This window comes from Amblyraja radiata, chromosome 26 (assembly GCF_010909765.2).
Source record: "Amblyraja radiata isolate CabotCenter1 chromosome 26, sAmbRad1.1.pri, whole genome shotgun sequence".
NCBI classification, from domain to species: Eukaryota; Metazoa; Chordata; class Chondrichthyes; order Rajiformes; family Rajidae; genus Amblyraja; species Amblyraja radiata.
The window spans coordinates 10,755,225-10,780,096 of record NC_045981.1 but is presented as its reverse complement, the minus strand read 5'-3'; the positions used below and the strand labels follow the sequence as shown (position 1 = coordinate 10,780,096).

The window sequence follows — 24,872 nt, the reverse complement described above, 5'->3', positions numbered from 1 at the left end:
TTCTTCCCCCCCCCTCCACTCCCATCTTTTCTTTCCCCCCTCTCCCTCTGTGAGAGCAGAGGAGCCAGAGACCATTTTCACCAGCTCTGCAAATACTTTCCCCCAAGATTTGGTGCAGCAATTGAATGTGCCTCCATTGATAGTGTATTTGAATTGCAGTCACCTAGCATAGAAATGGGAACCTGCAACTATGCTGACCATCAAACACACATCTACATCGTAACAAGAAGAAAAGTTGGATGAGCTTGACCAGTGAAACATGCCCCTTGTGGAAAGAGAAACCAGCTGACGTTTCAGGTGAAAGGCTTGATCAGTACACTTGAAACATTAACTAGTTTCACTTTCCACAGAGGCTGCTTGACTGGGTGACTTTTTCCAGCATTTCAGTTTTTGTTTCAGATTTACAAGAATGATTCCAGGAATGAGTGGTTTAGCATATTATGAGCGTTTGACAGCACTGAGCCTCTACTCGCTGGAGTTTAGGAGGTTGAGGGGGAACCTTATTGAAACTTACACAATAATGAAAGGCATAGATAGAGTGGATGTGGCATTTCCACTGGTGGGAGAGTCTAGGTCCAGACAGCATACTCATAATTAAAGGGCGCTCTTTTATAATGAAGGCGAGGAGGAACTTCTTTACTCTGAGGGTAGTTTATCTGTGAAACTCATTGCCACAGAGGCCGTCTGGATATTTTTGCGGCAGAGATAGACAAATTCTTGATTAGTACAGGCGTCAAGATTTATAGGGAGAAGGCAGGAAAATGGGATTAGGAGGCAGAGATCAGCCACGATTGAATGGTGGAGTCGACTCGATGGACCGGATGGCCTAATTCTACTCCTATAACTTGTGAACTTGTGAGATTCCAGCATTTGTAGTTTTTTTCCTCCATTTCTTTTCTATTCACATTTCCAGCACTTGGTCCATAGCCACCTTTGTCATGGCAATTCAAGTGCTTGGCTAAACACTTCTTAAATCTTGCGAGAGTCCCTTGCCCCTGCCCTTCGCTCAGGCAGCGTGTTCCAGATTGCAACATCATGTGGCTGGATAAAAATCTAAATCGCATCCAAACCTACCATAAACCTATGCCCTTATGTTTTAGATGCCTTTGCTCTGGGGAAAGTTTTCTTGAAAATAAATATCAGATTCTAGAACCAAACCCTGAGAAACTCTACACATTTCCCCTGACCATAAAGCTACCTATCACTATTACTGTTTAGTGTTACCTTATCAGTTCTCTGTCCCCAACAATGCAGCACTTTTTCATTCTAAGGGCTTAATGAAATGTCGATTTAATAGCACTTTATCAGATGTTTTTCGAATGTTTATATATACCTCTTCAACTGCATTTCCTTTGTGAACCCTTCTGTTATTTAAAAAAAATATTTCAAGTTAGATACAAGTTGGCTTTAACATGTCCATGGCAACACAGGGAACTGCAGATGTTGATTTACAAAAGAAAAATTGCTGGAGTAACTCAGCAGATCATGGAGCATCTCTGGAGGACATAGGCGACGTTTGGGACCGGAACCCTTCTCCAGTCCAAAATGTCACCTATGCAGTAAATTTATTTATTCACAAATCCATGTTGTCGCTCATGATGAAATTCCATACTTGTCCAAGGGACTGTTCAATCAGTCTCTGACTATTCTTTTGAGAATTTCGCCCACTATCAAGGTTAAACTGAGTGGTCGGTGATTACTTGTCGTTTATCCCTGTACCCTTTTAAAACAAGGATGTAACCATTACAGTTTTCCGCTGGCACTAACTCTGAATTGATGGATTTTTAGAAGATTGTGGCCAGGACCTCTGCAGATTCTTCACTTACTCCCCTCAACGTCTTGGGATGCAATCATCTGGACCAACCGATTTAGCCACTTTACTTGCAATTTGCCCTTCTTGTCCTCTATTGATTTTTAGCCCATTGATACTAGTTTTTTTAAAAGACACATAGTGCTGGAGTATCTCAGTGGACCAGGCAGCTTTTCTGGTGTTGCCTGTCCAGCTGAGGCACTTCATCACTTTGTCTTATCTTGTAAACCAGCATCAGCAGTTCCTTGTATCCACATAATCGCAATTACTACTTCCTAAGCTGCAATTCCAGTAGCATCTTTTTTGATTAAAAACTGATGTAAAGTACTCATTTATATACCCCTCTGCTCTCTGCTCTCATTCAATAGATTTCCTTGTAGATGTCTGATTAGCCATTGCTCTCCTCTTGCATTCCTTCTCCTTTTCTAATGCTTGTACAATATTTTTTATTTCCTTTTATGTTTTATCTTTTCTGATCTTCCCTCTGCTTCTGTTTCCTTTATTGCACAATATTCAGAAGGGAAGTAATGGGCTTGAACTGCAGTTATGGGTATAATGTACATTGTGTGGTGGTGAATCTTTGCATCTGAAGCTCTCATGTTGTTATAAAAAAATTATCGAACGACTAATAAAAAAATCATCTCTCACAGTCCACCTTGAAGCTTACAAACTCCACCTCACTGACTACAAAGATGCCCTCATTGCTGCAAAATCTGCCTACCTCTCCTCCATATTCACCGATCCCTGCCTAAACCACAGAACCCTCTTCTCCACAGTGGGCAACCTCCTCAAGCCTCGAGCCAACACTCTCCCTACCTCTACTCCGGATCTCTGCAACTCATTCCTCCACTTTTCGCTGATAAAATCAGCACCATCTATCAATCTTTATCCCCTGTACCCGACTCCTCAGCATCTACTCCACCACCTACCACGGCCCCTCCTTTCAACATCTCCACTGACCTCCTTACCCCTCCTCCACACTGCTTCCTCTCCCAGTTTGACCTGGTCACCCCTATTGAAATCTCCAAACTCATCAGTTCTTCCAAACCCACTACCTGCTCCCTCGACCCTCTCCCCACTCCCTGCTGAAGTCCTGCCTCCCCGTACTCTGCCCCTACCTCACTAATCTCTTCAACTCCTCATTGTCCCAAGGAATTGTCCCCTCCGCTTTCAAAACTGCTGCCGTTACACCAATCTTAAAGAAACCTGGTCTTGATCCCTCCTCTCTCATTAACTACCGCCCAATCTCAAACCTCCCCTTCCTTTCAAAAACCCTGGAGCGTATCGTTGCGTCACAACTTCATTCCCACCTCCTTGCGTATAACCTACTTGAACCCCTCCAATCTGGCTTTCGCCCCCTCCATAGCACAGAAACTGCTCTCCTCAAAGTCCTCAACGACCTCCTCACCTCTGCTGACACTGGTTCCCTCAACATCCTCATCCTCCTCGACCTGAGCGCAGCCTTCGATACAGTGAACCATAACATCCTGCTCACCAGACTCAAGGACCTCGGCATTGAAGGCTCTGCACTCAGCTGGCTCCGTTCCTACCTTTCCAACAGATCCCACTTCATCTCTCTCCACAACCACACCTCTGCTACAGCCGCAGTCACTCAAGGCGTTCCCCAAGGCTCCGTACTCGGCCCCCTCCTCTTCATCATCTACATCCTCCCCCTTGGTCAGATACTCCGCCACTTCAATCTGGACTTCCACTGTTACGCTGATGACACCCAGATTTACCTTGGCACCAAATCCCCCCACAACCCCCCCCTCTCCCATATCAACTCCTGTTTGTCAGCAATAAAAACCTGGATGCAACATAATTTCCTCAAACTCAACAGCGATAAGACAGAATTTCTCCTCATAGGCTCCAAAGCCACACTTAGCAAAATCAATAACCCCACTCTCACCATCGACGGCACCACTGTCTCCCCATCTCCCCAGGCCCGCAACCTTGGCGTGATCTTTGATTCCACCCTCTCCCTTGAGCCTCACATCCGCCATGTCATTAAAACCTCCTTCTTTCATCTCCGCAACATCGCCAAACTCAGACCCTCTCTCACACCGCCTGCTGCTGAAAGACTCATCCATGCCTTCATCTCCTCCCGACTGGACTATTGCAACTCACTTCTCCTTGGCATCAGCTCCACCTACATCAACCGACTCCAACTGGTCCAGAACGCAGCCGCCCGACTCATCACCCACACCAAATCCTGGCATCACATCACTCCAGTCCTCAAAAAACTTCACTGGCTTCCCGTCTCCCACCGGATCACCTACAAAATCCTGGTCCTCACCTACAAAGCCCTCCACCATCTGGCCCCCACATATCTCATTGACCTCCTCTCCCCCTACCAACCCTCACGGTCCCTCAGATCCACATCAGCCGGTCTCCTCTCCATCCACAAGTCCAACCTCCGCAGTTTTGGGGACAGAGCCTTCTCCAGGGCAGCTCCCAGGCTCTGGAACTCCCTCCCCCAACTGATCCGCAATTCCGTGTCCCTCCCCATCTTCCAGTCCCGCCTCAAGACCCATCTCTTCACCTCTGCCTATCCTTAGCCCCACGTCCCCGTCCCTTTTCATCTGTGCATTAATTGCCTCATGCTGTGTTTTGTATTGAATTCTGTCTTTACTTTGTGTACTAGTCATGTCTCTACTATTTATTTCATTCCCCTTACATGTTTTTCCTATACATGCTCAATTTTTGTAAGGTGTCCTTGAGACTCTTGAAAGGCGCCCATAAATAAAATGTATTATTATTATTATAATGAACAGATAATCTGTGATGTGTAGGAAGGAACTGCAGATGTTGGTTTAAACCGAAGATAGACACAAAAAAGCTGTAGTAACTCAACGGGTCAGACACAATCTCTAGAGAAAAGGAATAGGTGACGTTACAGGTCGAAACCCTTCTTCAGTGGGAAGAGAAAGGAGAGATATAATAATAATAATAATGGATGGGATTTATATAGCGCCTTTCTAATACTCAAGGCGCTTTACATCGCATTATTCATTCACTCCTCAGTCACACTCGGTGGTGGTAAGCTACTTCTGTAGCCACAGCTGCCCTGGGGCAGACTGACGGAAGCGTGGCTGCCAATCTGCGCCTACGGCCCCTCCGACCACCACCAATCACTCACACACATTCACACACAGGCAAAGGTGGGTGAATTGTCTTGCCCAAGGACACAACGACAGTATGCACTCCAAGCGGATTCGAACTGGCTACCTTCCGGTTGCCAGCCGAACACTTAGCCCATAGTGCCATCTGTCGTCCCATATAGATGGTGATAATGATATAGAACAAATGAATAAAAGATATGCAAAAAATACCTATGATAAAGGAAACAGGCCATTGTTTGCTGTGAGCTAGGTGAAAATGAGTTACAGACAATAAGACACAACAAGATGACTGAAGCTGGTTCGACTTGGGTGTGAGAGGGATGGAGAGGAAGCAGGGGTTACTTGAAGAAATTAATTAAGAAACTTGAATGAAATTAATATTCATACTGAGTTGTAATCTTCCCAAGTGAAATATGAGATGCTGTTCCTCCAATTTGCGTTTGGCCTCACTCTGACAATGGAGGAGGCCCAGGACAGAAAGGTCTTTGGGAATGGGAAGGGGAATTAAAGTGTTTGGCAACCGGGAGATTAGATTGGTCCAGGCAAACTGAGCAAAGGTGTTCAGTGAAACAATCGGCCAGTCGACGTTTGGGCTCGCCGATGTATGAGAGTCCACACCTTGAACAACGCATACAGTAGATGAGATTGGAGGAGGTGCAAGTGAACCTCCGCCTAACCTGAAAGGACTGTTGGGGGTCCCTGGACAGCTTAGAGGGAGGAGGTATAGGGATAGGCGTTGCATCTCCAGCGGTTGCAGGGGAAGTTAACTGGGGTTTGGGTGGGAAGGAATGAGTTAAACCTGGGAGTTGCGGAGGGAACAGTCTCTGTGGAAAGGGGTGGAGATGGGAAGACGTGACTAGTGGCGGGATCCCGTTGAAGCAGTTTGTGATGTTGATTATAAATATGGTGATGTTTGGGATAAATATTGGCCAGAGCACTAGGAAGAATGTTGCTGCGTTTGGCCTTTTGTTGTGCAATCATTTGTCTCACGAGTATGTGTCTCAATTGATATTATAGACATTCAGAAAGATCATTGTTTAATGATCACATCTTCTCTAACATACAAAGCATAATAGAAAAGGGGACACTGGAGCTAGAATAACTCAGCGGGTCAGTCAGTGTGTCTGGAGAGCATGGATGAGCACCTTTTCAGGTTGGGTCCTGACTCGAAACGTCATCAATCCAAGTTCCCCAGAGGTGCTGCCTGACCCACTGAGTTACTCCAGCACTTTGTGTCCTTTTGTGTAAGTCAGCATCTACAGTTGCTTGTTTCTACCTAAAGGATAAATAGAATTAGGAGTTGTGGTTCACCCTCTTGTGTCTCCACCACCAATCAGTGAGTTCATGGCTGATCTATACCTCGGCTCCATTTACCTGCACTAACCCCATATTCTTCTGAGTCCAGCGTCTAAAAATTATCTGGATCTTGAATATATTTAAACTGAGCCTCTACAAATTGTCTTGGGTGGTGAATTCCAAAGATTTCAAATCTCCACCGATCGTAGTTCTGAGCAGTTAGCCCCTTATTTTGACACTGGTTTAGTTTAGTTTAGAGATACAGCGTGGAAACAGACCCTTTGACCCACTGAGGCCATGCCAACCAGCGATCACACATACACTAGTCCTATCACACTCGAGACAATTTACGGAAGCCAATTAACCCACAAGCAATAATCCCTTGTGTGCGGGCAATGTCAGTGGAAAGTTTACATTTGGGTTTTTAAAACAATCCTAGAAGTAAGAGAAGCTGGGGTCAGTGGCCAAGGCTGCAAAGCTTAGTTAGGCTTAGTTATGAGACACAGTGTGGAAACAGGCCTTTCAGCCCACCGAGTCCGCGCCGACCAATGGCAAGGCCACCATCATAATCAAGGACCAGTCTCACCCCCACCATTCCCTCTTCTTTCCTCTCCCATCAGGCAAGACGAACAGAGATCCCCGTACACTAACACTATCCTGCATACTAGGGACCATTTACAGCTTTTATCGAAGCCAATTAACCTCCAAACCTGTATATCTTTGTAGTGTGGGAGGAAACCGGAGCACCGAGGGAAATCCCACACGGTCACGGGGATAAGGTACAAACTCCGTACAGACAGCAAACCCGTGCCTCTGGCGCTGTGAGGCAGCAACTCTACCGCTGCGTCACTGTGCTGCCCTAGATGTCCCAGTCGGGGAAGACATCAACTCTGTCACACCCCTATGAATTTAGTATATTCCAAGGAGATCAACTCTCATTCTTCTAAACTTTGCAAAGCACTGGCTAGACTGCCTAATCTACCATTAATACAGTTATAATGAAACTAACCCCAGTCAACTGCCATCTATTTTAACTACATGAAATCCTCCTGTGGTAAATGCCAACCTACTGTTTCCTAATATCAAAATAAAAGCAGGAATACACATTCAGCCCCTCAATTTTAAGAAATTATTTTGTTCACACTGGCAACCAGTTATTTGCATTGAACTAGAACATGTTTGAAATGATTCTTTGTTTAAAAAACATATCATTTTAAATAAGGAAAGAGAAGATTAGTTAACAGCAAAGATTGTAAGATTCAACCAAAATCCGTTAATAATTTGAGAAATGTATTCATTTAAAAAAATGAGAAATGTCAGCTTAATCCACTACTTACCTGCATTTTGTGGAGCATAACATTTGATGGGGAAGTTTCCATTACTTAAAGGATTGAGGTACAACAAGTGTGATAAACATTTTATTGTTTTTGTTTTCATCAAAATGTATTTTGAGGACAACATGGTCCCTCTTTCCATTGTGTTGCTTGTGTTCAAGCATGTGAGCTGAATACACTTGTTTTTCTACTGAATTCCTTGGTACATTATTTACTGTATGAGGGCAGAAAAATCTCTGCCCATTATTTCTTAGAGTCACTGGGCACTGAAACTGGCCCCTTCAGCCTAACTTCCCCTCGCCAACCAAGACTAGTCCCTCCCCCCCCCCCCCCACCCTGTATTTGGCCTATAGCCCTCTAAACCTTGGATAGACACAAAATGCTGGAGTAACTCAGTGGGACAGGCAGCATCTCTGGATAGAAGGAATGGGTGACATTTCGGGTCGAGACCCTTCTTCAGACCTCAAAACCTTACCTATCCATTTCTTAGTTTGTGTGTTAGTGTATTTGTAAGGGGGGGGGGGGGGGGGTGTTTGTTCCTCAGCCCATCCCTCCACGGTGTTGCTTTTGAATTTGGGAAATTGGTGGGGAAAGGGTTGGTGTTCAATACCTTACTAAAATCCATTACTTCTGACTAGATACTTTCTGACTGAGAATTCTGCAAAGCCCAAGCTCAATGCTTAAGCCAAAGGTTGTCTCACACACTTGAAATCAAATACAGCTATTTCATTCAATCACAAAGCGGGAACGTTAATTAAAATAGATTAATTGACATGCTGGTCGACTGGGCTTTCCTTTTCATTATACCTGTCGTTCGTAGTTTGTCATTTGTCATTCAACAACTGATCAAGTCTTAAGCAGTGGTGGTTTCGATTTGTGTGTTTTCAGAAAGTGATCTGGTCTACTTGTTTGTTTTCTGATGGACATTTTGAGAGCAGCTGTGGTGTGCACGGAAACTGTTTCAGATCTGCAACAAGAAAAATTGCTGACTGGCTTTTGCAGGGTAGTCTGATCACCATGATCAAATGAATTTGCATTCGTCTTTTTTATTTATGGAGAAAGCAAGCTAAGACTTGAGAAGTATGTAGGTTATTATAAATATGCTTTAGTTTACCGAGGTACAGAGAAAACCTTTTGTTGCGTGTTATCCGGTCAGCGGAAAGACTATATATGATTACAATCAAGCCTTCCCCAGTGTATAGATATGGGATAAAGGGAATAACGTTTAGTCCAAGATAAAGTCCAGTATAGTCCGAGGGCCTCCAATGAGGTGGATGGTGGGTCAGAACTGCTCTTTAGTTGGTGATAGGATGGTTCAGTTGCCTGATAACAGCTGGGAAGGAACTATCTATCCCTGAATCTGGAGGTGTGTGTTTTCACTGTTCGTCTTGCCTGATGGGAGAGGAAAGAAGAGGGAATGGGGGAGGGGGGGGGGGGGGGAGACTGGTCCTTGATTATGAAGGTGGCCTTGCTGAGGCACCCTGAAGTGTAGATGGAGTCAATGGAAGGGAGGTTGGATTGTGTGATGGTCTGGGCTACGTCCACAACTCCGCAATTTATTGCTTTTTCTTTTGTCGAAGTAAAGCTAGTTTATTGGGTGAGACCTTTCTTTGGATTGAGATACTTTGGGTGATGTAATGTACAGAGTAGGAATGCTATTATAATCCCTATTATTTCTATATCACATTGGTGCCCCTTGCACTAAAGGAATTATAGCGAGCATGAAACTGAACCTGAGAGAATACAGATGATATCGACAATAACAGACACCACTCCCTCCGCTATGGTCCGTTTACAGTAAACCCTCATTGTAACTGACCATACAGGAGGAATTGGTGTCCCTTACTGCTGATGACTACAGATGGTGGTTAATAGCCCAAAGGGCACCAAGTGCTGGAGTAATTCAGAGGATCAGGATCTCTTGAGATCATGGAAAAGTGACATCGGGAACACTTCCTCAGACTGATTTAGTCGGCTGAGTTATTTCACCACTTTGTGTCGTTCTACTGTAACACTAGACGCCGATACTGCTCGTCTGCACCGGTGAGCCCTTCCTCACCGGTTCACATGGCTGTCGTTGTGGCTCACGTTGTAGCCTCCACAAGACGTGTTTTCTTCAGGCTGCTGTCCACGACAGCACACGCTCAGTCACCTGCTGTCGCTACCAAAGTGGAGAATGTTGGCGACTCCGTGGGAGAAGTAGGAGGAAGAGGCGGGGGAGGGGGGGGGAGGGGGGGGGGGGGAAGGACAGTGTTGGGGGGGGGGGGTAATAAGCCGACTGGACAGTGATGGGATGAAGAAACCGCCGACAGCAAGAAACAACAGCAGGCGTGGGAGCTCGCTGGTGCACCTTGCAAGTCAGGAGTGGGGTCGGAAGCCAGGGCTCTAAATGACCAAGAGACGGTGGGAGACGGGAATGTGTCGGCAGGTCATTCCATTCATATTCCGATTGCATTTTATATTTAATTTTTAAAAACATTTCTGGCACTTCATGGTGCTTTAGAGATAAAGGGAGGGATGCCAAGGTGTATGGTCGTTTCATTATCACGTGACCTCAGTTGGTCAATAAAAACAGATAATCCAGAAAGGCTCTGGAACCGAGGGTGCTGGAAAATCGGTGTTCAATCTGTATGTAACATTATCACATTGTTTTTGCGTTCCTCAGATAATAACGAGATCCAATTTAGATTGTATGTTTATTTTCTCACCACTGGGGGGTGCCATTGTCTTTGCTATCAGTACATAGCATCCGCGGCTTTGAGGTGGTTGGCATTTCCGGACTTGTTTTCTTAATAACCAAGCATGACATTTAACTCTTTATTTTTTTTAATTAATCTGCCCCCATCAACAAATGGAATGTTATAATAAGAAAAAGATAAATCTCAAGAGGAAAAGCCTGAATATTTGACTGTCAAACTGACCGCACGCGTGAAATGTCCAAGACCTTACCTTGTTGCATTTTAATTTTTTTTCTCTCTTGGGGGCTGTAGGATTATCTATTCTAATTGGTTTCTAACTAGTTGATGAATAGAAAAAAAACTGAATCCATATTCATGGATTGTTCTATTCAATTTCAGAGTTTTATTTGTGCAATATGAGCTAAAGATTATGGGATCAGGTGTCTTCCAAAGACGTGAACACAGCTGCTAGACCGAGTCAATGCGGTACTGAATTTGTGGAGATATCACATGCCGGAAGAGCATTAAATGCAGGTCCTGTTTACCTACTTATCACAATCAGTTTTATTCGTCACTTGCATATAATGTGCAAGTGAAATGAATTTGCCAGCAGCGGTACAATGAAAAAGAACACACAAAAACACAATAAAAATTTAATTTAACACAAACCAATCATCACTGTGGTGGAAGGCACAAAATTTGGCCAGTCCACCTCCATTTTCCACCGTGGTCAGGACCTCAACCCTCCACAGCCGCCGCTGTGGGCGTCCAGATGTGTAGACAAGGTAAAAAGTCCAGGTAAGTCCTGAATCGGTGCTTCCCTACCGGAGACCGCGGCTTCAGGTTGGTGTAGGCCGCAGGCCGGCGGTCGAAGATTTAAAGTTCCCGCCACACTGCAGCCAGAAGCACCGTAGACCGCAGGGCCGGCGGTCGGAGCTCCTCTCCAGTGGTCCCGGCGAGGGACCCCGCTGTTGGTAAGTCCCCGCTGCGCCCACAGTAGAAGTTGGCCGCGGGCCGGCGGTCGGAGCTTCTTCTCCTCCCGGGTCCACAACAGGGGATCCCAGGCCCAGGACGCCGCGCGAGCTGGATCTCCGCAGACCGCTGCTTCAGGCTACCGCGGACCAGCGAACTGAGCGCTCCCCTCCGGCGACCCCCGGTGTGGGCTCACCTGCTCTGCAACGAGAGTCCACGCTGCGCCCACTGCTGAAGCCCCGGTGCCGTCTCCGGGAAAGGCCACACCGATCCTTGCTGTTAGGCCACGGGGGAGGCAACATGGAAAAAGTCGCCTCTCCGTGGAGGAGGCGACCGAAACGGTTTCCCCCTTACCCCCCCATGCAAGACACACAGAGAAACATTAAAAACATACATTTAAACACACTCAAAAAACAAAAAAAGTAGAAAAAAACTGACACGCTGCTGGCAGGGCTGCCGGCTTGCAGCGCCCCCACCGACCAGCTATCTGGACTTAAAAGGTGTTGTAGAGGAAGACAAGTTGAACCTAACTGGCCATTTACCACTTTGGTGTTTGTGGGAGTTGTGGCTACTGTTCCAAGTAGTTTAGTGTTTGCCCAGTAATCATACTCCAAAACCTATAAAGTATGTTGTAAAGATATAAAAGGGTCTGTATATATACAGCTCCTGTAATGTTTTCTCTCAAGGAGCAAGCGATGATTCATTTTGCCTGGAATTTATGTTTAAATTGGCAACATAATTGATTCTTACAAAGTAATAAGTTGGGAGTAAAAGACTGGCAGTTTCTGAGAACATTAAACTTGTTACGTGGGTAGATGTTTTCTTGCTGACTTTTGTTTTGAATTGTTTCATTTCCAACATTTAACTTGGCTATCTTGTCTCTTAAACTTTCTTTCAACTTAATTCCTTTATCCATTTATAATTTCTGAGTTTTGTGTTATTCTAACTTCCCTGCACATTTTCCTTTCTAAGACTGACTTAAGAGTTCCCACCATCAATCCATAAACGGCCATGTTTGATTGCTGCATTACGTTGTGCATCTCTGTGATCATTTATTCTCTTATATCATGTTCCAATCTCGAGTTTGTTCAGTTCTCGTTTTTATCTTGATTGCAATCTCCCACAATCAAAATCGAGACATAATTTGATTGTAAGAATAATGCACTATAGCATTTGATTAACCTTGACTAGCTTTTCATTTTTGCTCCATTGTTTCTTGTATAATCCAACTGCATAGTGCTGCTTATGTTTGACTCCATCCTTGCCATTACACAGAATATAATTTCAGCCTCGAAACAATAGAGTGTCCCGGATTAATCCCACCTGCCTTTATCCTTAGTTGGCCAGATGTCAGCGTCTATATATAGAAACAAGGAATTGCAAATGCTGGTTTACACAGAAGGACACAAAGTGCTGGAGTAATTCAGTGGGTCAGGGACTTTTCTGGAGAACATTGATAGGTGATGTTTCAGGTCAGGACCCTTCCTCAGACTGATGCAGGGTTGCGACCCGAAACATCACCCATCCATGTTCTTCAGAGATGTTGCCTGACCCGCTGAGTTACTCCAGCACTTTGTGTCCTTTTGTGTCAGCTTCAACATGCTTGATAGCAGACTCTACATCTTTGATACTCTTGAATGACTACTACTACTATAATATTTGGGTGCTATGTAACATTGTGGCTTGGATCAGTAAGATTTTTCTCCAACGATATGAGTAAGATCAAAGTTTTAACCATTGAATTGTTTTTGAGCACCGTGTCCTATTTGACTAGCAGCATAGATTCTTGTGCATCAGTGGGTGTTTTCCACAATGGCAGAATTTAGATGGCCTCCTTCCTCGATGTTCAACCAGCTCCATATAAAAGATGTCTACTGAGTAGCACCCCTGCCTTCTCCCAATAACCCCCAGGATCCTCGAAATCAAATAAACCAAACGGCATACTGGGACTTTTTGAATTAGTTGGTGAAAAATTGTTTTAATTATTTTTTGTTGTTAATTCTTTGTTTTTCTAGCAATTAAAACAACAACGAGACAAACTGAAGCAGTACCAGAAAAGGATTGGCATCCAACTGGAAAAGGAGCGGGAGCTCGCCCGACAGTTGCTGCGTGGGGGCAAGAAAGAGTGAGTACTGCAGGATTTGAAGAAGATTCATTATTAACATTTAGCAATTAAAAGGGTAGATTTTCACAGGACCTAATATCAGCCCTGTGGCTGCCGCTCCTGTCATAATTGTTACAGGAAAGTGCTTTGATACTTGGACTTCAAATCCTCACTCTTTCTTCCTATTAAATTTAGACCTTAGTGAGATAGCGTGGAAACAGGCCCTTGAGCCCACCAAGTCCTCGCCGGCCATCGATCACTCGTTCACACTAGTTATATGTTATCCCGCTTTCTCAACCACTCCTTACAGACTAGGGGCAATTTACAGAGGGCCAATTAATCTACAAGCCCGCACGTCTTTGGGATGTGGGAGGAAACCGGAGCACCCGGAGGAAACCCAGGCAGTCACAGGTAGAAGGTACAAACTCCACACAGATGGCCCCCGATGTCAGGATCAAACCTGAGTCTCTGGTGCTGTGAGACAGCAGGTTCTACCAGCTGCACCTCTGTGTTGCAGGCCAGCTTAGTCAGTATTGCTGCTGCCAAACAACCTGCGATGAATTTTGTTCGCCCCAGCTCCTCTCTCCTGTCATAGCATGCATTTTATGCCTGCTTCTTCCGGGAAATGGCCGCTTTCAGCATGTAATTCTGATTTCACTCTCAAGAGGTTACATTGAGGTTAGAGCTATAAAGATTTGCTTGAGGAATTTTCATTCGAGATTAGTTCATAATTCAGATGTTCCAATAAATGTAAAGGTTTCTAGAACGCTGTGCTGGGAGGGATCATGACAAACTTACTTTAGGTTACACATTTAGGGCCAATACGGCTAAGCTGGCATCATTTTGGAGCTGATTGCTGCGCATGAAATATATTTTTTGTTTCTCAGGAAAGCCAAGCTCCTGCTCAAGAAAAAAAGATATCAGGAGCAACTTCTTGATAAAACTGAAGTTCAGATTAGCAATCTTGAACAAATGGTAAGGAATTTCTTGGTTCTATTAATGTGGGCAATAAATGCATCAGATCATGAAAGTAAAAATAACCTGTTCATGTGCCCTCGATTTAAGTATGGTAGGTTTTAAGTGGAGGTATCTTCTATAAAATGAGTACATTCCTATTCCTAATTAGCATTGGGGATAATACAAAACTATCAATATAAGATTGGTGCTGCGTCCACGGTTGTTATTTATATTCAACATTAGGATGAAAATCTAGGAGGCACGGGTAGTGTATCTTTCTCCATAGTAAAGACAGACAAGAAATATTCATTCAACATCTCGCCTGTGGAATGTGGTTCCAAACATAAAGATTTTTAAGGAGCAGTATTCTCTTTTGCCCTGAATATAGTTTAGTAATACAGTGCGGAAACAAGCCCTTTGGCCCACCGAGTCCACACTGACCAGTGATCACCGCATATTAAAGGGCCTGCCCCCACTTGCCGATTTTTCCGACGACTGCCAGCGACATACCAGTGTCGCCAAAAGGTTTTGAACATTTCAAGATCCAGCGGCGACAAAAAAAATGTTGCGACACTTGAAAAAAATACCGTGCGTCAACACGTCATCCCGCCGCGTCACTCCGCGAATTTTTCGGTGACCAGATACGTCAGTCAATAATGCCGGCAGTCGCCGAAAAAAAACGGCAAGTGGGACAGGCCCTTAACACTATCCTACACACTAGGGTCAATTTACAATTATACCAAGCTAATTAACGCACAAACTTGTACGTCTTTGGAGTGTGGGAGGAAACCGAAGATAACGAGAAAATCTGCGTGGTCAAGGGGTGAACGTACAAACTCCGTACAGGCAGCACCCGTAGTTGGGATCAAGCCCGGGTCTCCAGCACTGCAAGCGCTGTGCAACAACTTAACCGCTGCGCCACCGTACCTCCCTATGTTTGAGAATCTCTAATATATTTGTAGAATTTGGTGGTGAACATATTCCCTGCCCCTTCCGATACTTGGACAGCTGTGATTAATTAAACCAGGCCTACTTTTAATATGAAACTATTGCAATTTTCCTGTTTTAAAGGTTCAAAACCTTGAATTTGCTCAAATCGAAATGAAAGTTATAGAAGGTCTGAAAATTGGAAATGATTGTCTTAATAAAATGCACGAGGTACGTATGTTCATGTTATTGTTTGAATTGGTGAAGCCAACTTAGTTTTAGATTTCTTGGAGGTACTAAAAATAATTGCATTTTTTGGATAGGAATAATGTATAAATTCCAAAACAGGCTCCAACTGCAACTATTGAATCTGTTCCTTTCTCAGGTTATGTCTCTTGAAGAAGTAGAACGAATAATGGATGAGACCCAGGAAGCTATCGAATACCAGCAGGTGAGAAACATGCTGCCAGATCTTTACTAATGCTAGAATATCTAGAATTGGAACAAATTTAAGGTTATCAAATGTGTTCTGAGCAACATGGCTTGTTCTTCTTTCAGCAAATTGATGACATTTTAGCGGGTGGTTTCTCACAAGATGACGAGGATGCGATTCTGGCGGAGTTAGATGCCATAACTCAGGTGAGGAAAATACATTTGTTCAAACTGTTCAGTGGTTATCACATGAAAGTTGCCATTCTTTCATCACAAAGCTTATTTTGCTCTAATTTTCACTACATTGAATCACTGTGTTGATTGGATTGGGACTTGGTTATTGAATAGAATGCAAAGCTGGGAATAAGGACTTTTCTTGGGTTGGCAAGTTATGATGAGGGGTGGGGTATTGCAGGAATTAGTGCTTGGGCTCCTGCTATTCGCAAACTACACCAACGGTTTGGCTGACTGGACCAAATGTCATATCTCCAATTTAGTTTTTGATTTTAAACTGCAGAATTTGGAGTTTGGAAGAGGATTTAAAGATACTTGAGGGATATGGATATGTTGAGTGAGTGGGTGCCCTCACACTTTTCCAAATTATATTCCATCTGTTGTATAATTTAACAGATGGAATGTAATGTGAAAAAATGTGAAATTCATCAAAATTAAACAGAAAAGTTGTGTATTTTATAAAGGCTAGATTTGATAGTGTGGAGTCATACAGCACGGAAACAGGCCCTTTGGCCCAACTCATCCATGGCGACCAAGATGCCCCATCTAAACTAAGGTTTAGAAGGATATGGCCCAAATGCAGACAAATGAGACTAGAAAAGTTGGGGCATCATGCACGTTAGATGTTCAAATAGATTTTGGGAATGCTTATTCGCAGGTGACTGAAAACTCAGTCTGAAGAAGGGTTTCGGCCCGAAACGTTGCCTATTTCCTTCGCTCCTTAGATGCTGCTGCACCCGCTGAGTTTCTCCAGCATTTTTGTGTACCTACTGAAAACTTTGATGTAGGTGTAACACATGATCAGGGAGGCAAATGGTATGTTTACCTTTATGAGAGGATTTGGATACCAATGTAAGGTCAGCAATTGTTTGGATACCTTGGTGAGACCATACCTGGAGCTTTGCCCACAGTTTTGTTCTCCGTGCCTCAGAAAGAATGTGCTTGCCACAGAGGAAAAGATTTAGTAGACCGATTCAGGGATGGTGGTTTGAAAATGAGGAGACATTGAGTGTACTGGGTCTAGAGTTTAGAAGAATGGGAAAACGTGTAAAATTCTTACTTGGCTCAATAAACAAGATGCAGGAAGAATGATTCCCCTGGCTCAATAGACTGGAACCAATGATCATAGAGTTAAGGGTAGACTGTTCAGAGCTGAGGTGAGAAAGTTCTTCACTCAGAGGATGGGGATTCTTTGAACTTCTCAACCCCAGAATTCCAACATTGAAATCATTAAAAACTATGATCAATAGATTTCTGGATATTAAGGGAATCAATGGTTATCGAGATAGTGTAGAAAGGTGATGCTGAGGTAAAAGGATCACCCATGAACTCAATGAATGGCAGAACATCCTCTTCCCGTTCCAATTTCATCTGACCTGTTGCTTTACCTTTTCAGGAAGAAGTTGAACTTCCAGAGGTTCCTGCAGAACCACTACCAAATATTCCTGCACGTGAAAAAGGTACCCGTGAGATGTCCAACCTACAAACTAAATTCTGTTCATAAAAGTCTTCCACTTTTTGACATTTAGAAACCTTTATTGTTCTGTTTGGATGTTTTAAACAATCCGGTTTGATCTTTGTTTTAAGTATATATAATGAAAGTTACAGCAGCAGCAACATATTATTTTATGTGTAGTTTTCTAATAGAAAGCTGATGTAACTCTGATTTATGTCTTCCATCCCTTTTACAATGATGGTGGTCCTAGTTGTAGTTATAAGTGCAGTTCGGGATCTATCTGATTTTGTTTTCCTATTGTAATCTGCTGTAACTATTTGAACAGTCTGTAATATATCGAGGTATTAGCATAGTGCGATATTTATGTACAAATGGTTCAACATCTTCAGGCTAGATGTAGATAATGTCAAACTCATGAACCATTGTTGCTGTCAGAAATGTATTGCTTGTCATCACTCGGGACAATTTACAATTTTACCAAAACTAATTAATCTACAAACTTATACACCTTTGGAGTGTGGGAGGAAACCGGAGCACCTGGAAAAAACCCACACGAGAACGTACAAACTCCATAAAGACAGCACCCGATGTCAGGATCTAACCCAGGCCTCTGGCCCTGCAAGGCATCTTGAAGATTGACATAATCATTGAAGCTTGTTTAATATTTGTAAATCCCACATGTAAATATGGCTTGGTATATTATTACATTTGTGTAATTCTACCAAGAAATATTTGAACACTGGTTTTTAATTAACTACATTTCTGGAAGAGGAGTTGGAGGTGATACTGGAAGTATTGATGCAGGAAGGAATGTTTGTGAGATTGAAACATGGTCCATTGGGATAGAGTAGTGAAGAACTGTTACCTGGTCTTGAACACGGAGCAGATGATATTTGACCTAGAATTTAAAGTTGATTCAGTACATATACAATTTTTAAAAATTGTGTTCTTTCATAAATCTTTCTGTTGAGGATTTAACACATTATTTTTTTCTTAACAGACAGAGAACCAGTTAAAAACCTGCAGAAACCAGCGATGGTGGCAGCGTCGTAACTGAAGTTTGTACACTTCATTGACGTATGTCTTCAGTGTGTTCTCTGGAGTTGAACATGGAGTTGGTTCACGATCCCTGTCGGAGGGATGGAAAGTTCACTCGACACACTTATCCGAAAGAACCTTTTTTAAATTCTTGTGCAATTATTTACCTTTTAAAAATGCTGACATACTTTCACATTTGTATTTTTTAAAAGAATCCAAACACGAGCAGTGCTTCAGAATCTAAAGAATCAAAGTCCATAATCTGCATCCCTAAATGGGAACTTTTGTCACCCAAAGGTGACGTGTAATTTTTATTTTTTTTGGTCTCTGCTCAGGCCTAATATTTGGTTTGATTAAATCTGCACTGATGTACTAATGTAGCAGATAAGTAATGTGACTAACATCTATCTATAAAGCATTATTTTTTCTGAATATATTTCAATTTCTGCAGTCGTGGAGGATGAAATCGAGCCCTCGAGAGGACTCCAGTCTGTAAAGTTGCTGGAGAGGGTGCAGATTTGGCATTGACAATATGGTCACCGTAAGCATTGTCCTTTTAACATTCTCTGACATGAAGCACTTCTTAAGTTATATTTAAGATGATTTGTACTGAAGATCTTATGGGACATGAGCAGTATTGCAAATTGTTATCTTCCCTAGAATAATTATAGAAGGGCCTCGACTGAACTCCCTGGAACATTATAATACAGTACTTTGGGCTGTGTATAAATGTAGATTTCTAAATGGAAGGAATTGAAATATCAGTTACAAAATTCAATCACGTTTTCAAATGGTTGCCATATAGATATCTATTTCACTAAGAATTGATCACATGTGTACTCCGTAGTTCATATTTTGCAATTTTACAACATTCTTTACATTTTTAAATAATATCACTCAGTAGTGCAGAATTTGGAAGGATTGATATTTATTGAAAAAACATAAGATTTTCTTATTTTTGAGTCACTAGCCAAGCTGTCAATATTCTGTTTGATAATCATGTTTAAAAACTAGATATTTCATTTTAACTTGATCTCCGAAGGCACCAAAGGGAATAGTTTTGTATCGCATGGTTAGACTGTTTCTTGACCTACTTCCTGCGTTGATCTGTATTCGGACACATTGTTCTCAGTTCAGTCTTTTCACTTGGAGGATCTAATTCAAAAATCTACCTCCTGAAACAATGTCATTCGATTTTGCCCGTCTAAGTGTTCAAGTTCCCTTTGTGCACAATGGCTTTACGCCTGCCGTCAAATAAACCTTAGAAGAGAGAGGTAAAATGATAATTGGATGAGTGGAAAGCCCCAGATGAAACTGCACCAGAGATGGGTGAGAGGTACACGATAATAAAGTGAAGTAGGGTGGAGAACATGTGACAAGCTCTCCACATGGAAAGCAACTGGAGGTGATCATGGTCTAAGGAACAAGGTGTGTGCCTCTCAGTAATGAGTGTAATGAAAGGTGATTATTACAATGTGACGCAAATGACAAAATTAATTCTATATTTTTTTACTTGTCTGTTGTGGATGAGGTAAGCTTGCTTTCATATCTAAAATCTTTATACAAATTTTGAATATCATAATTTGATTGACAATTATTACAGCACACACCGTACAAACTGGGCATGCATTCACTCGTGTACTTATTTGACCTGGTGTTTGAGTTGTGCAGCTGAATATCGCAGAACAAAATGTCAATTTCTATCAAGGTTGATTTTAACACCTCTAGCAAATGCATCATTTGGGTGTGATTACTTTTTTTCTACCATGCTTTAAAATGTTCAGATGCAAACCCCTTTGACCTCTGTAATTTCTACAAATTGTCTTTGACATTGCAAAATAGAATAAAAGCAATTTAACCATGGACTGTTTTTATTACAATGAAATAAGTTTTCCCAATTAAAACATTGTTTTTGCAGAGCACATTTAGTTTGATGACAAAACTGTTCAAAGCAACATTACCGGTGTTCTTATCTATATTTTCAGAGAAGGACGAGGAAACGGCTGTAAATGTTAAAATAGGGGAAGAGCAAGATTCAATTTCTTGATATACGCTAGCTATGCTGTCAGTTGCCTAGTTCTTTATTTTCATGACTAATCATGACTCAGTCTCTGGCAGTGTGCTGTGTGTGTGTGTATAAATGTGGGATGTATGTTTAGAAAATGCTGAGGTTCAGAAGGGTTGATCATCTAATCTGTTCCATAGCATTATTTCAACTGAGACTTAATAACTATTGATGAATCATGAGAAAGGTCAGGCTTGTGAGGTTCATTTGGCTCATCATCGGTGCCTTTAGCGCCCCCTCATGTCTTACAGCTGCATCAGATTTTATTTACCTGAACCCAGGCATTCTTTTCAATTTTTTTAAACTAATTTCCACTTTACTTTTTGGATTTGTTTTGCTTTTACTCTGGGTGTAGTTTTACAACATGTTCAAGAGACACACACGCGCACACACACACGCGCACACACACACACACAGGGACACGGACACACACACAGACACACGTGCGCACACACACACAGGAACACGCACATGGACACACACACACCTTTGACTCATCGAATTCACACTGCCCATCAAGCTCACATTTTTACAAGAATACTACTCTAGCTCATTTTTTTCTCCTGGCATTCCCAGTATCTCTTCTTCCCCCCCCCCCCCCCCTCCCAACCACTCTGCAAAGTCTACCATTCATTTACACACTAGAGGCCTTTTGGAAGTTAGGAGGAGAACATGCAAACTCCACAGAGACTGCACTTGTGGACAGGATGAACTGGGCTTACTGGAGCTTTGAGGCAGCGGGTGCACAAGCTGCACCATTGTGCCACACTTTGCTTTATTGCTAATTTAATCCTGAGAACCACTAGCAAACATGCCCACCAGGATAAATACCGATTTCCCCTCTCCCCCCCCCCACCATTAACACTAACACTAGCATATTAACACTATCCTACGGACACTAGGGACAATTTTTATACCGTCAATTAACCTACTAACCTGTAAGGCTTTAGAGTACGGGAGGAAACCGAAGATCTCTGAGAAAACCCACGCAGGGCACAGACAAACTGCGTACAGACAAGCACCTATAGTCAGGTTCGAACCTGGGTCTTTGGTGCTGTAAGGCAGTAGCTCTACCATTACGCCACCATGGTTTCTGGAATTATTTTAATGAGGAAGGATTGAATAGAAGTGTTTATGCTCTGGACATCAAAAGAATGCATACATTGATCTGTTTGAGGGTCTTGGCCTGGTAGATGCTGTAAGGAGTGTGTAGGAAGGAACTGCAGATGCTGGTTTAAACCAAAGATTATAGGTTTAAACCAAAGATAGACACAAAATGCCAGAGTAACTCAGCTGCATCTCTGGAGAGAAGGAATGGGTGTCGTTTCGAATCGAGACTGACTGAAGAAGGGTCTCGACCGGGAACGTCACCCATTCCTTCTCTCTGGATGCAGTAAGGATGTTTCTCCAGCGGGTGGAATTTAGTACCAATATCATTTATTGCAGGATTCGATACCTGATTACCAACATAGACACAATAGGCTGAAGGGCCTCTATCTGTGCTGCATGGCGCTATGATTCTATAATCTCAGTATAGAGGGTTGAACTGGGAAGAATTTCTTCACAGTAGTTGAGAATCTTTGGCATTCTCCACCCCCACAGAGCTGTGGAAGCTGAATCATTAAATATACTCAAGGGTGAGACTGATTTGTGTAACGAGAATTAAAGAGATAAGGGGAATAAGAAGAATCTAGGCGAGGTCTACAGTCAGGTCAGCTGATAGTTTATTAAGTGGCAGAACAATTTCATGGGGAAGTATGACCCGGTCTGATCATGTTAACGATGACCCAAGTTATTAGTCTTGTGGAATTTGGTGATTACAATGGAACTGAAGGTCCATGGAATGTCTGCCCAAGATGATCTTTGCTGGCCCTTTCTCAGCCCACAGCTGAATGTATTGCCCTGGTCTTTCTGCATGCTGGCCAGGATGACTGGTATCCGAGTGGAACTGAGCCTTGTGCAGCAATCAGCAATTGTTTGCACTCCCGCCTCTGCTTTGGAGGCACGGTGCTTGACGTAGCAGTTCCTGTGATTGTTCCTATGATACTGCCCTGTGGAACAACTGCAGCCTTTCCCTGGGGATGGGATCCAACTCACAACCATGTCCCTTTCATAAGGTATGATTGTACGCAATGAACCTGGAACTGTACAGCTCAAGCATGGGGCCCTTCAGCCCACAACGTGTGTGTCGTACATGACACCAAGTTAAACCGATATCATCTGTCCAGACATAATCCATTTTGTGCTATTCCCTGCAGTTCCATGTGTGCATTCAAAAGTCACTATCGTATCTGCCTCCGCCACCACCCCAGGTAATGTTTCAGCTCTACCCCCCCCCCTACTCTGTGTAAAAAAATACCTGCCCTGCACATCTCCATTGAACTTTCCCCCCTCTCAGAGCAGTGCCCTCTAGTTTAGTTTTTAATTGGCTTCTTCTACCCTGTTGACCTGTGTTGCCACTTTCATGTGAACCATGTCCCTGCACCCCTTGGATTTAAAAAGGGAAGTCCCACACCTTACAGCGACGGCAGTGCAAGAATCGGAATTCATTTCTTTTAAAATACTTGCAATCACAGCCGCACTAATCTGCTCCGTCAAACATGTGCGCTCAACATATTGTTCCTGGTGACTCAGCCTCTTGTAAAAGAATGCAAATGATTCAGTGGGTGGCTGCAAGGATGGCGATGTTTCATGCTCTTCCCACGTTGCAGCATTTTCCATTCGGACTGGCTGAGTCAGACACAGCACTTCACAGCCCCGGGAGCATTAACACTGATGGTCACCCCTTCAGAAACACAGCGACGCTGACAAATTTCTCGCTGGCATTTCGCGTTGCTAGTCCTTGTCAAGTGCGGGAAGTCAAACCGAGAATACTACCTGTGAAATCAGAGCTTTCTTTTTTTTAAAGCAGATGCGTGCGTGCATTGAAACATTTTGCTATTCTCCCCATTTGTCTGCTGCATAATATCGTTCGTCACTGTCTCCTTGACGTCTCAGCACTGTGACATCAGCTGCACAGTTTTACAATTGCTGTATAAATGTTTCTATCCCGGTGACCTTGTGCTTTAAGTTCCAGTGTGATGCAGTACAGTGGTATTTTTAACGTCAGTCTATTGATGCAAGAATCCTGTGTAAATACTCCTTGCCACAGTCACTTGATATAAATGAGATTGATTCATTTTCTCACCTCTTGATGTTTAAATTTAATTGAACTTTTGCTTAGCTTTGAACTGACGAAGTGGTTTTGAACTTGGGTGAAAACTATCCACTCTGTCACCCCGATACCAACATTTTTGATCACTTTTTTTTGTCCCTTTTGTTTAATCAATGGTTCGATGGTGATTTATTGTCACATGTACCGAGGTACAGTGGAATTCATTATTGGGTACATTTCATTACGTATCAAATGTGTATGAAAGAACTGCAGATGCTGGGTTAAATCGAAGGTAGACACAAAATGCTGGAGTAACTCAGCGGGACAGGCAGCATCTCTGGAGAGAAGGAATGGGTGATGTTTCGGGTTGAGACCCATTCATTCTCTCCAGAGATTGCTGCCTGCCCTGCTGAGTTACTCCAGAATCTTGTGTCTACCTTCATTCGTATCAATATATATATAAGCACTTAGACACCTCTTAGATAAGCATCTCACAGTACAAGCTCTTAGGTTGGCACTTTTACACAGGTAGCTACTTGAGAAGATGGCAGGCTTGACTGAGTTCAGCTGTTTCAAATTAATTCCTGGTGATCTGAGTGTTGCTGGCAAGGTGACCATTTTATTGCCCATCCCCAATTCTTGAGGCCAATGGTTTGCTAGACGATTTCAGAGGGCACTAGAAAGGCAACCGCATTCAGTTGAATTTAGTTTACGTGGCGAGATACAGTGAAAAGCTTTTGTTACGTGCCAACCACTCAGCGGAAAGATAATGCATGTTTACAATCGAGCCATTCACAGTGTACAAATACGTGATAAAAGGAATAACGTTTAGTGTAAGATGGAACTGGTGTTGCCTAAAGTTGGCATATTCACTTTCCTGAAGGACATAAAACATACAGTATATCACAGAAACAGCCCCTTGGGACCACGATGCCCATGCCAAACATAATGCCAAGTTAAACTAATCTCTGCATGTCGAAGCAAAGAACTGCAATGCTGGTTTATATCAAAGATAGACACATCTCAGGTGAGAAAGGATGAGTGACGTTTCGGGCACTTTATCAGGATGCAACAGCTTGATTTGGGAACGGCTCCATCCAAAACCACAAGAAATTGCAGCGAATTGCGGATGCAGCCCAGACTATCACACAAACCAACCTCTCTTCTATTGACCCCATTTATACCTCAGCAGCAAAATCAAAGACGAGTCACATCGTGGCCACTCTCTCTTCTCTCCCATCAGGCAAGATATAGAAGTGTGAAAAGCACTCCTCCAGATTCTGGGACAGTTTC

General features: G+C 43.1%; 1 protein-coding gene across 1 annotated transcript in view; it reads left to right on the top strand.

Annotated features, from left to right (window-relative positions):
* The window catches only part of chmp6 (charged multivesicular body protein 6), a 27,542-nt gene extending 7,319 nt beyond the window's left edge, over positions 1–20,223 (top strand). Inside the window, exons 2-9 of the mRNA XM_033043962.1 lie at positions 254–297; positions 13,228–13,337; positions 14,204–14,291; positions 15,345–15,431; positions 15,586–15,651; positions 15,759–15,839; positions 17,263–17,326; positions 18,323–20,223. Coding sequence (XP_032899853.1) covers positions 254–297; positions 13,228–13,337; positions 14,204–14,291; positions 15,345–15,431; positions 15,586–15,651; positions 15,759–15,839; positions 17,263–17,326; positions 18,323–18,375 — 593 coding nt within the window. The 3' untranslated portion in view covers positions 18,376–20,223. The remainder of the gene's footprint in view (positions 1–253; positions 298–13,227; positions 13,338–14,203; positions 14,292–15,344; positions 15,432–15,585; positions 15,652–15,758; positions 15,840–17,262; positions 17,327–18,322) is intronic.
* Positions 20,224–24,872: the final 4,649 nt, after the last annotated feature.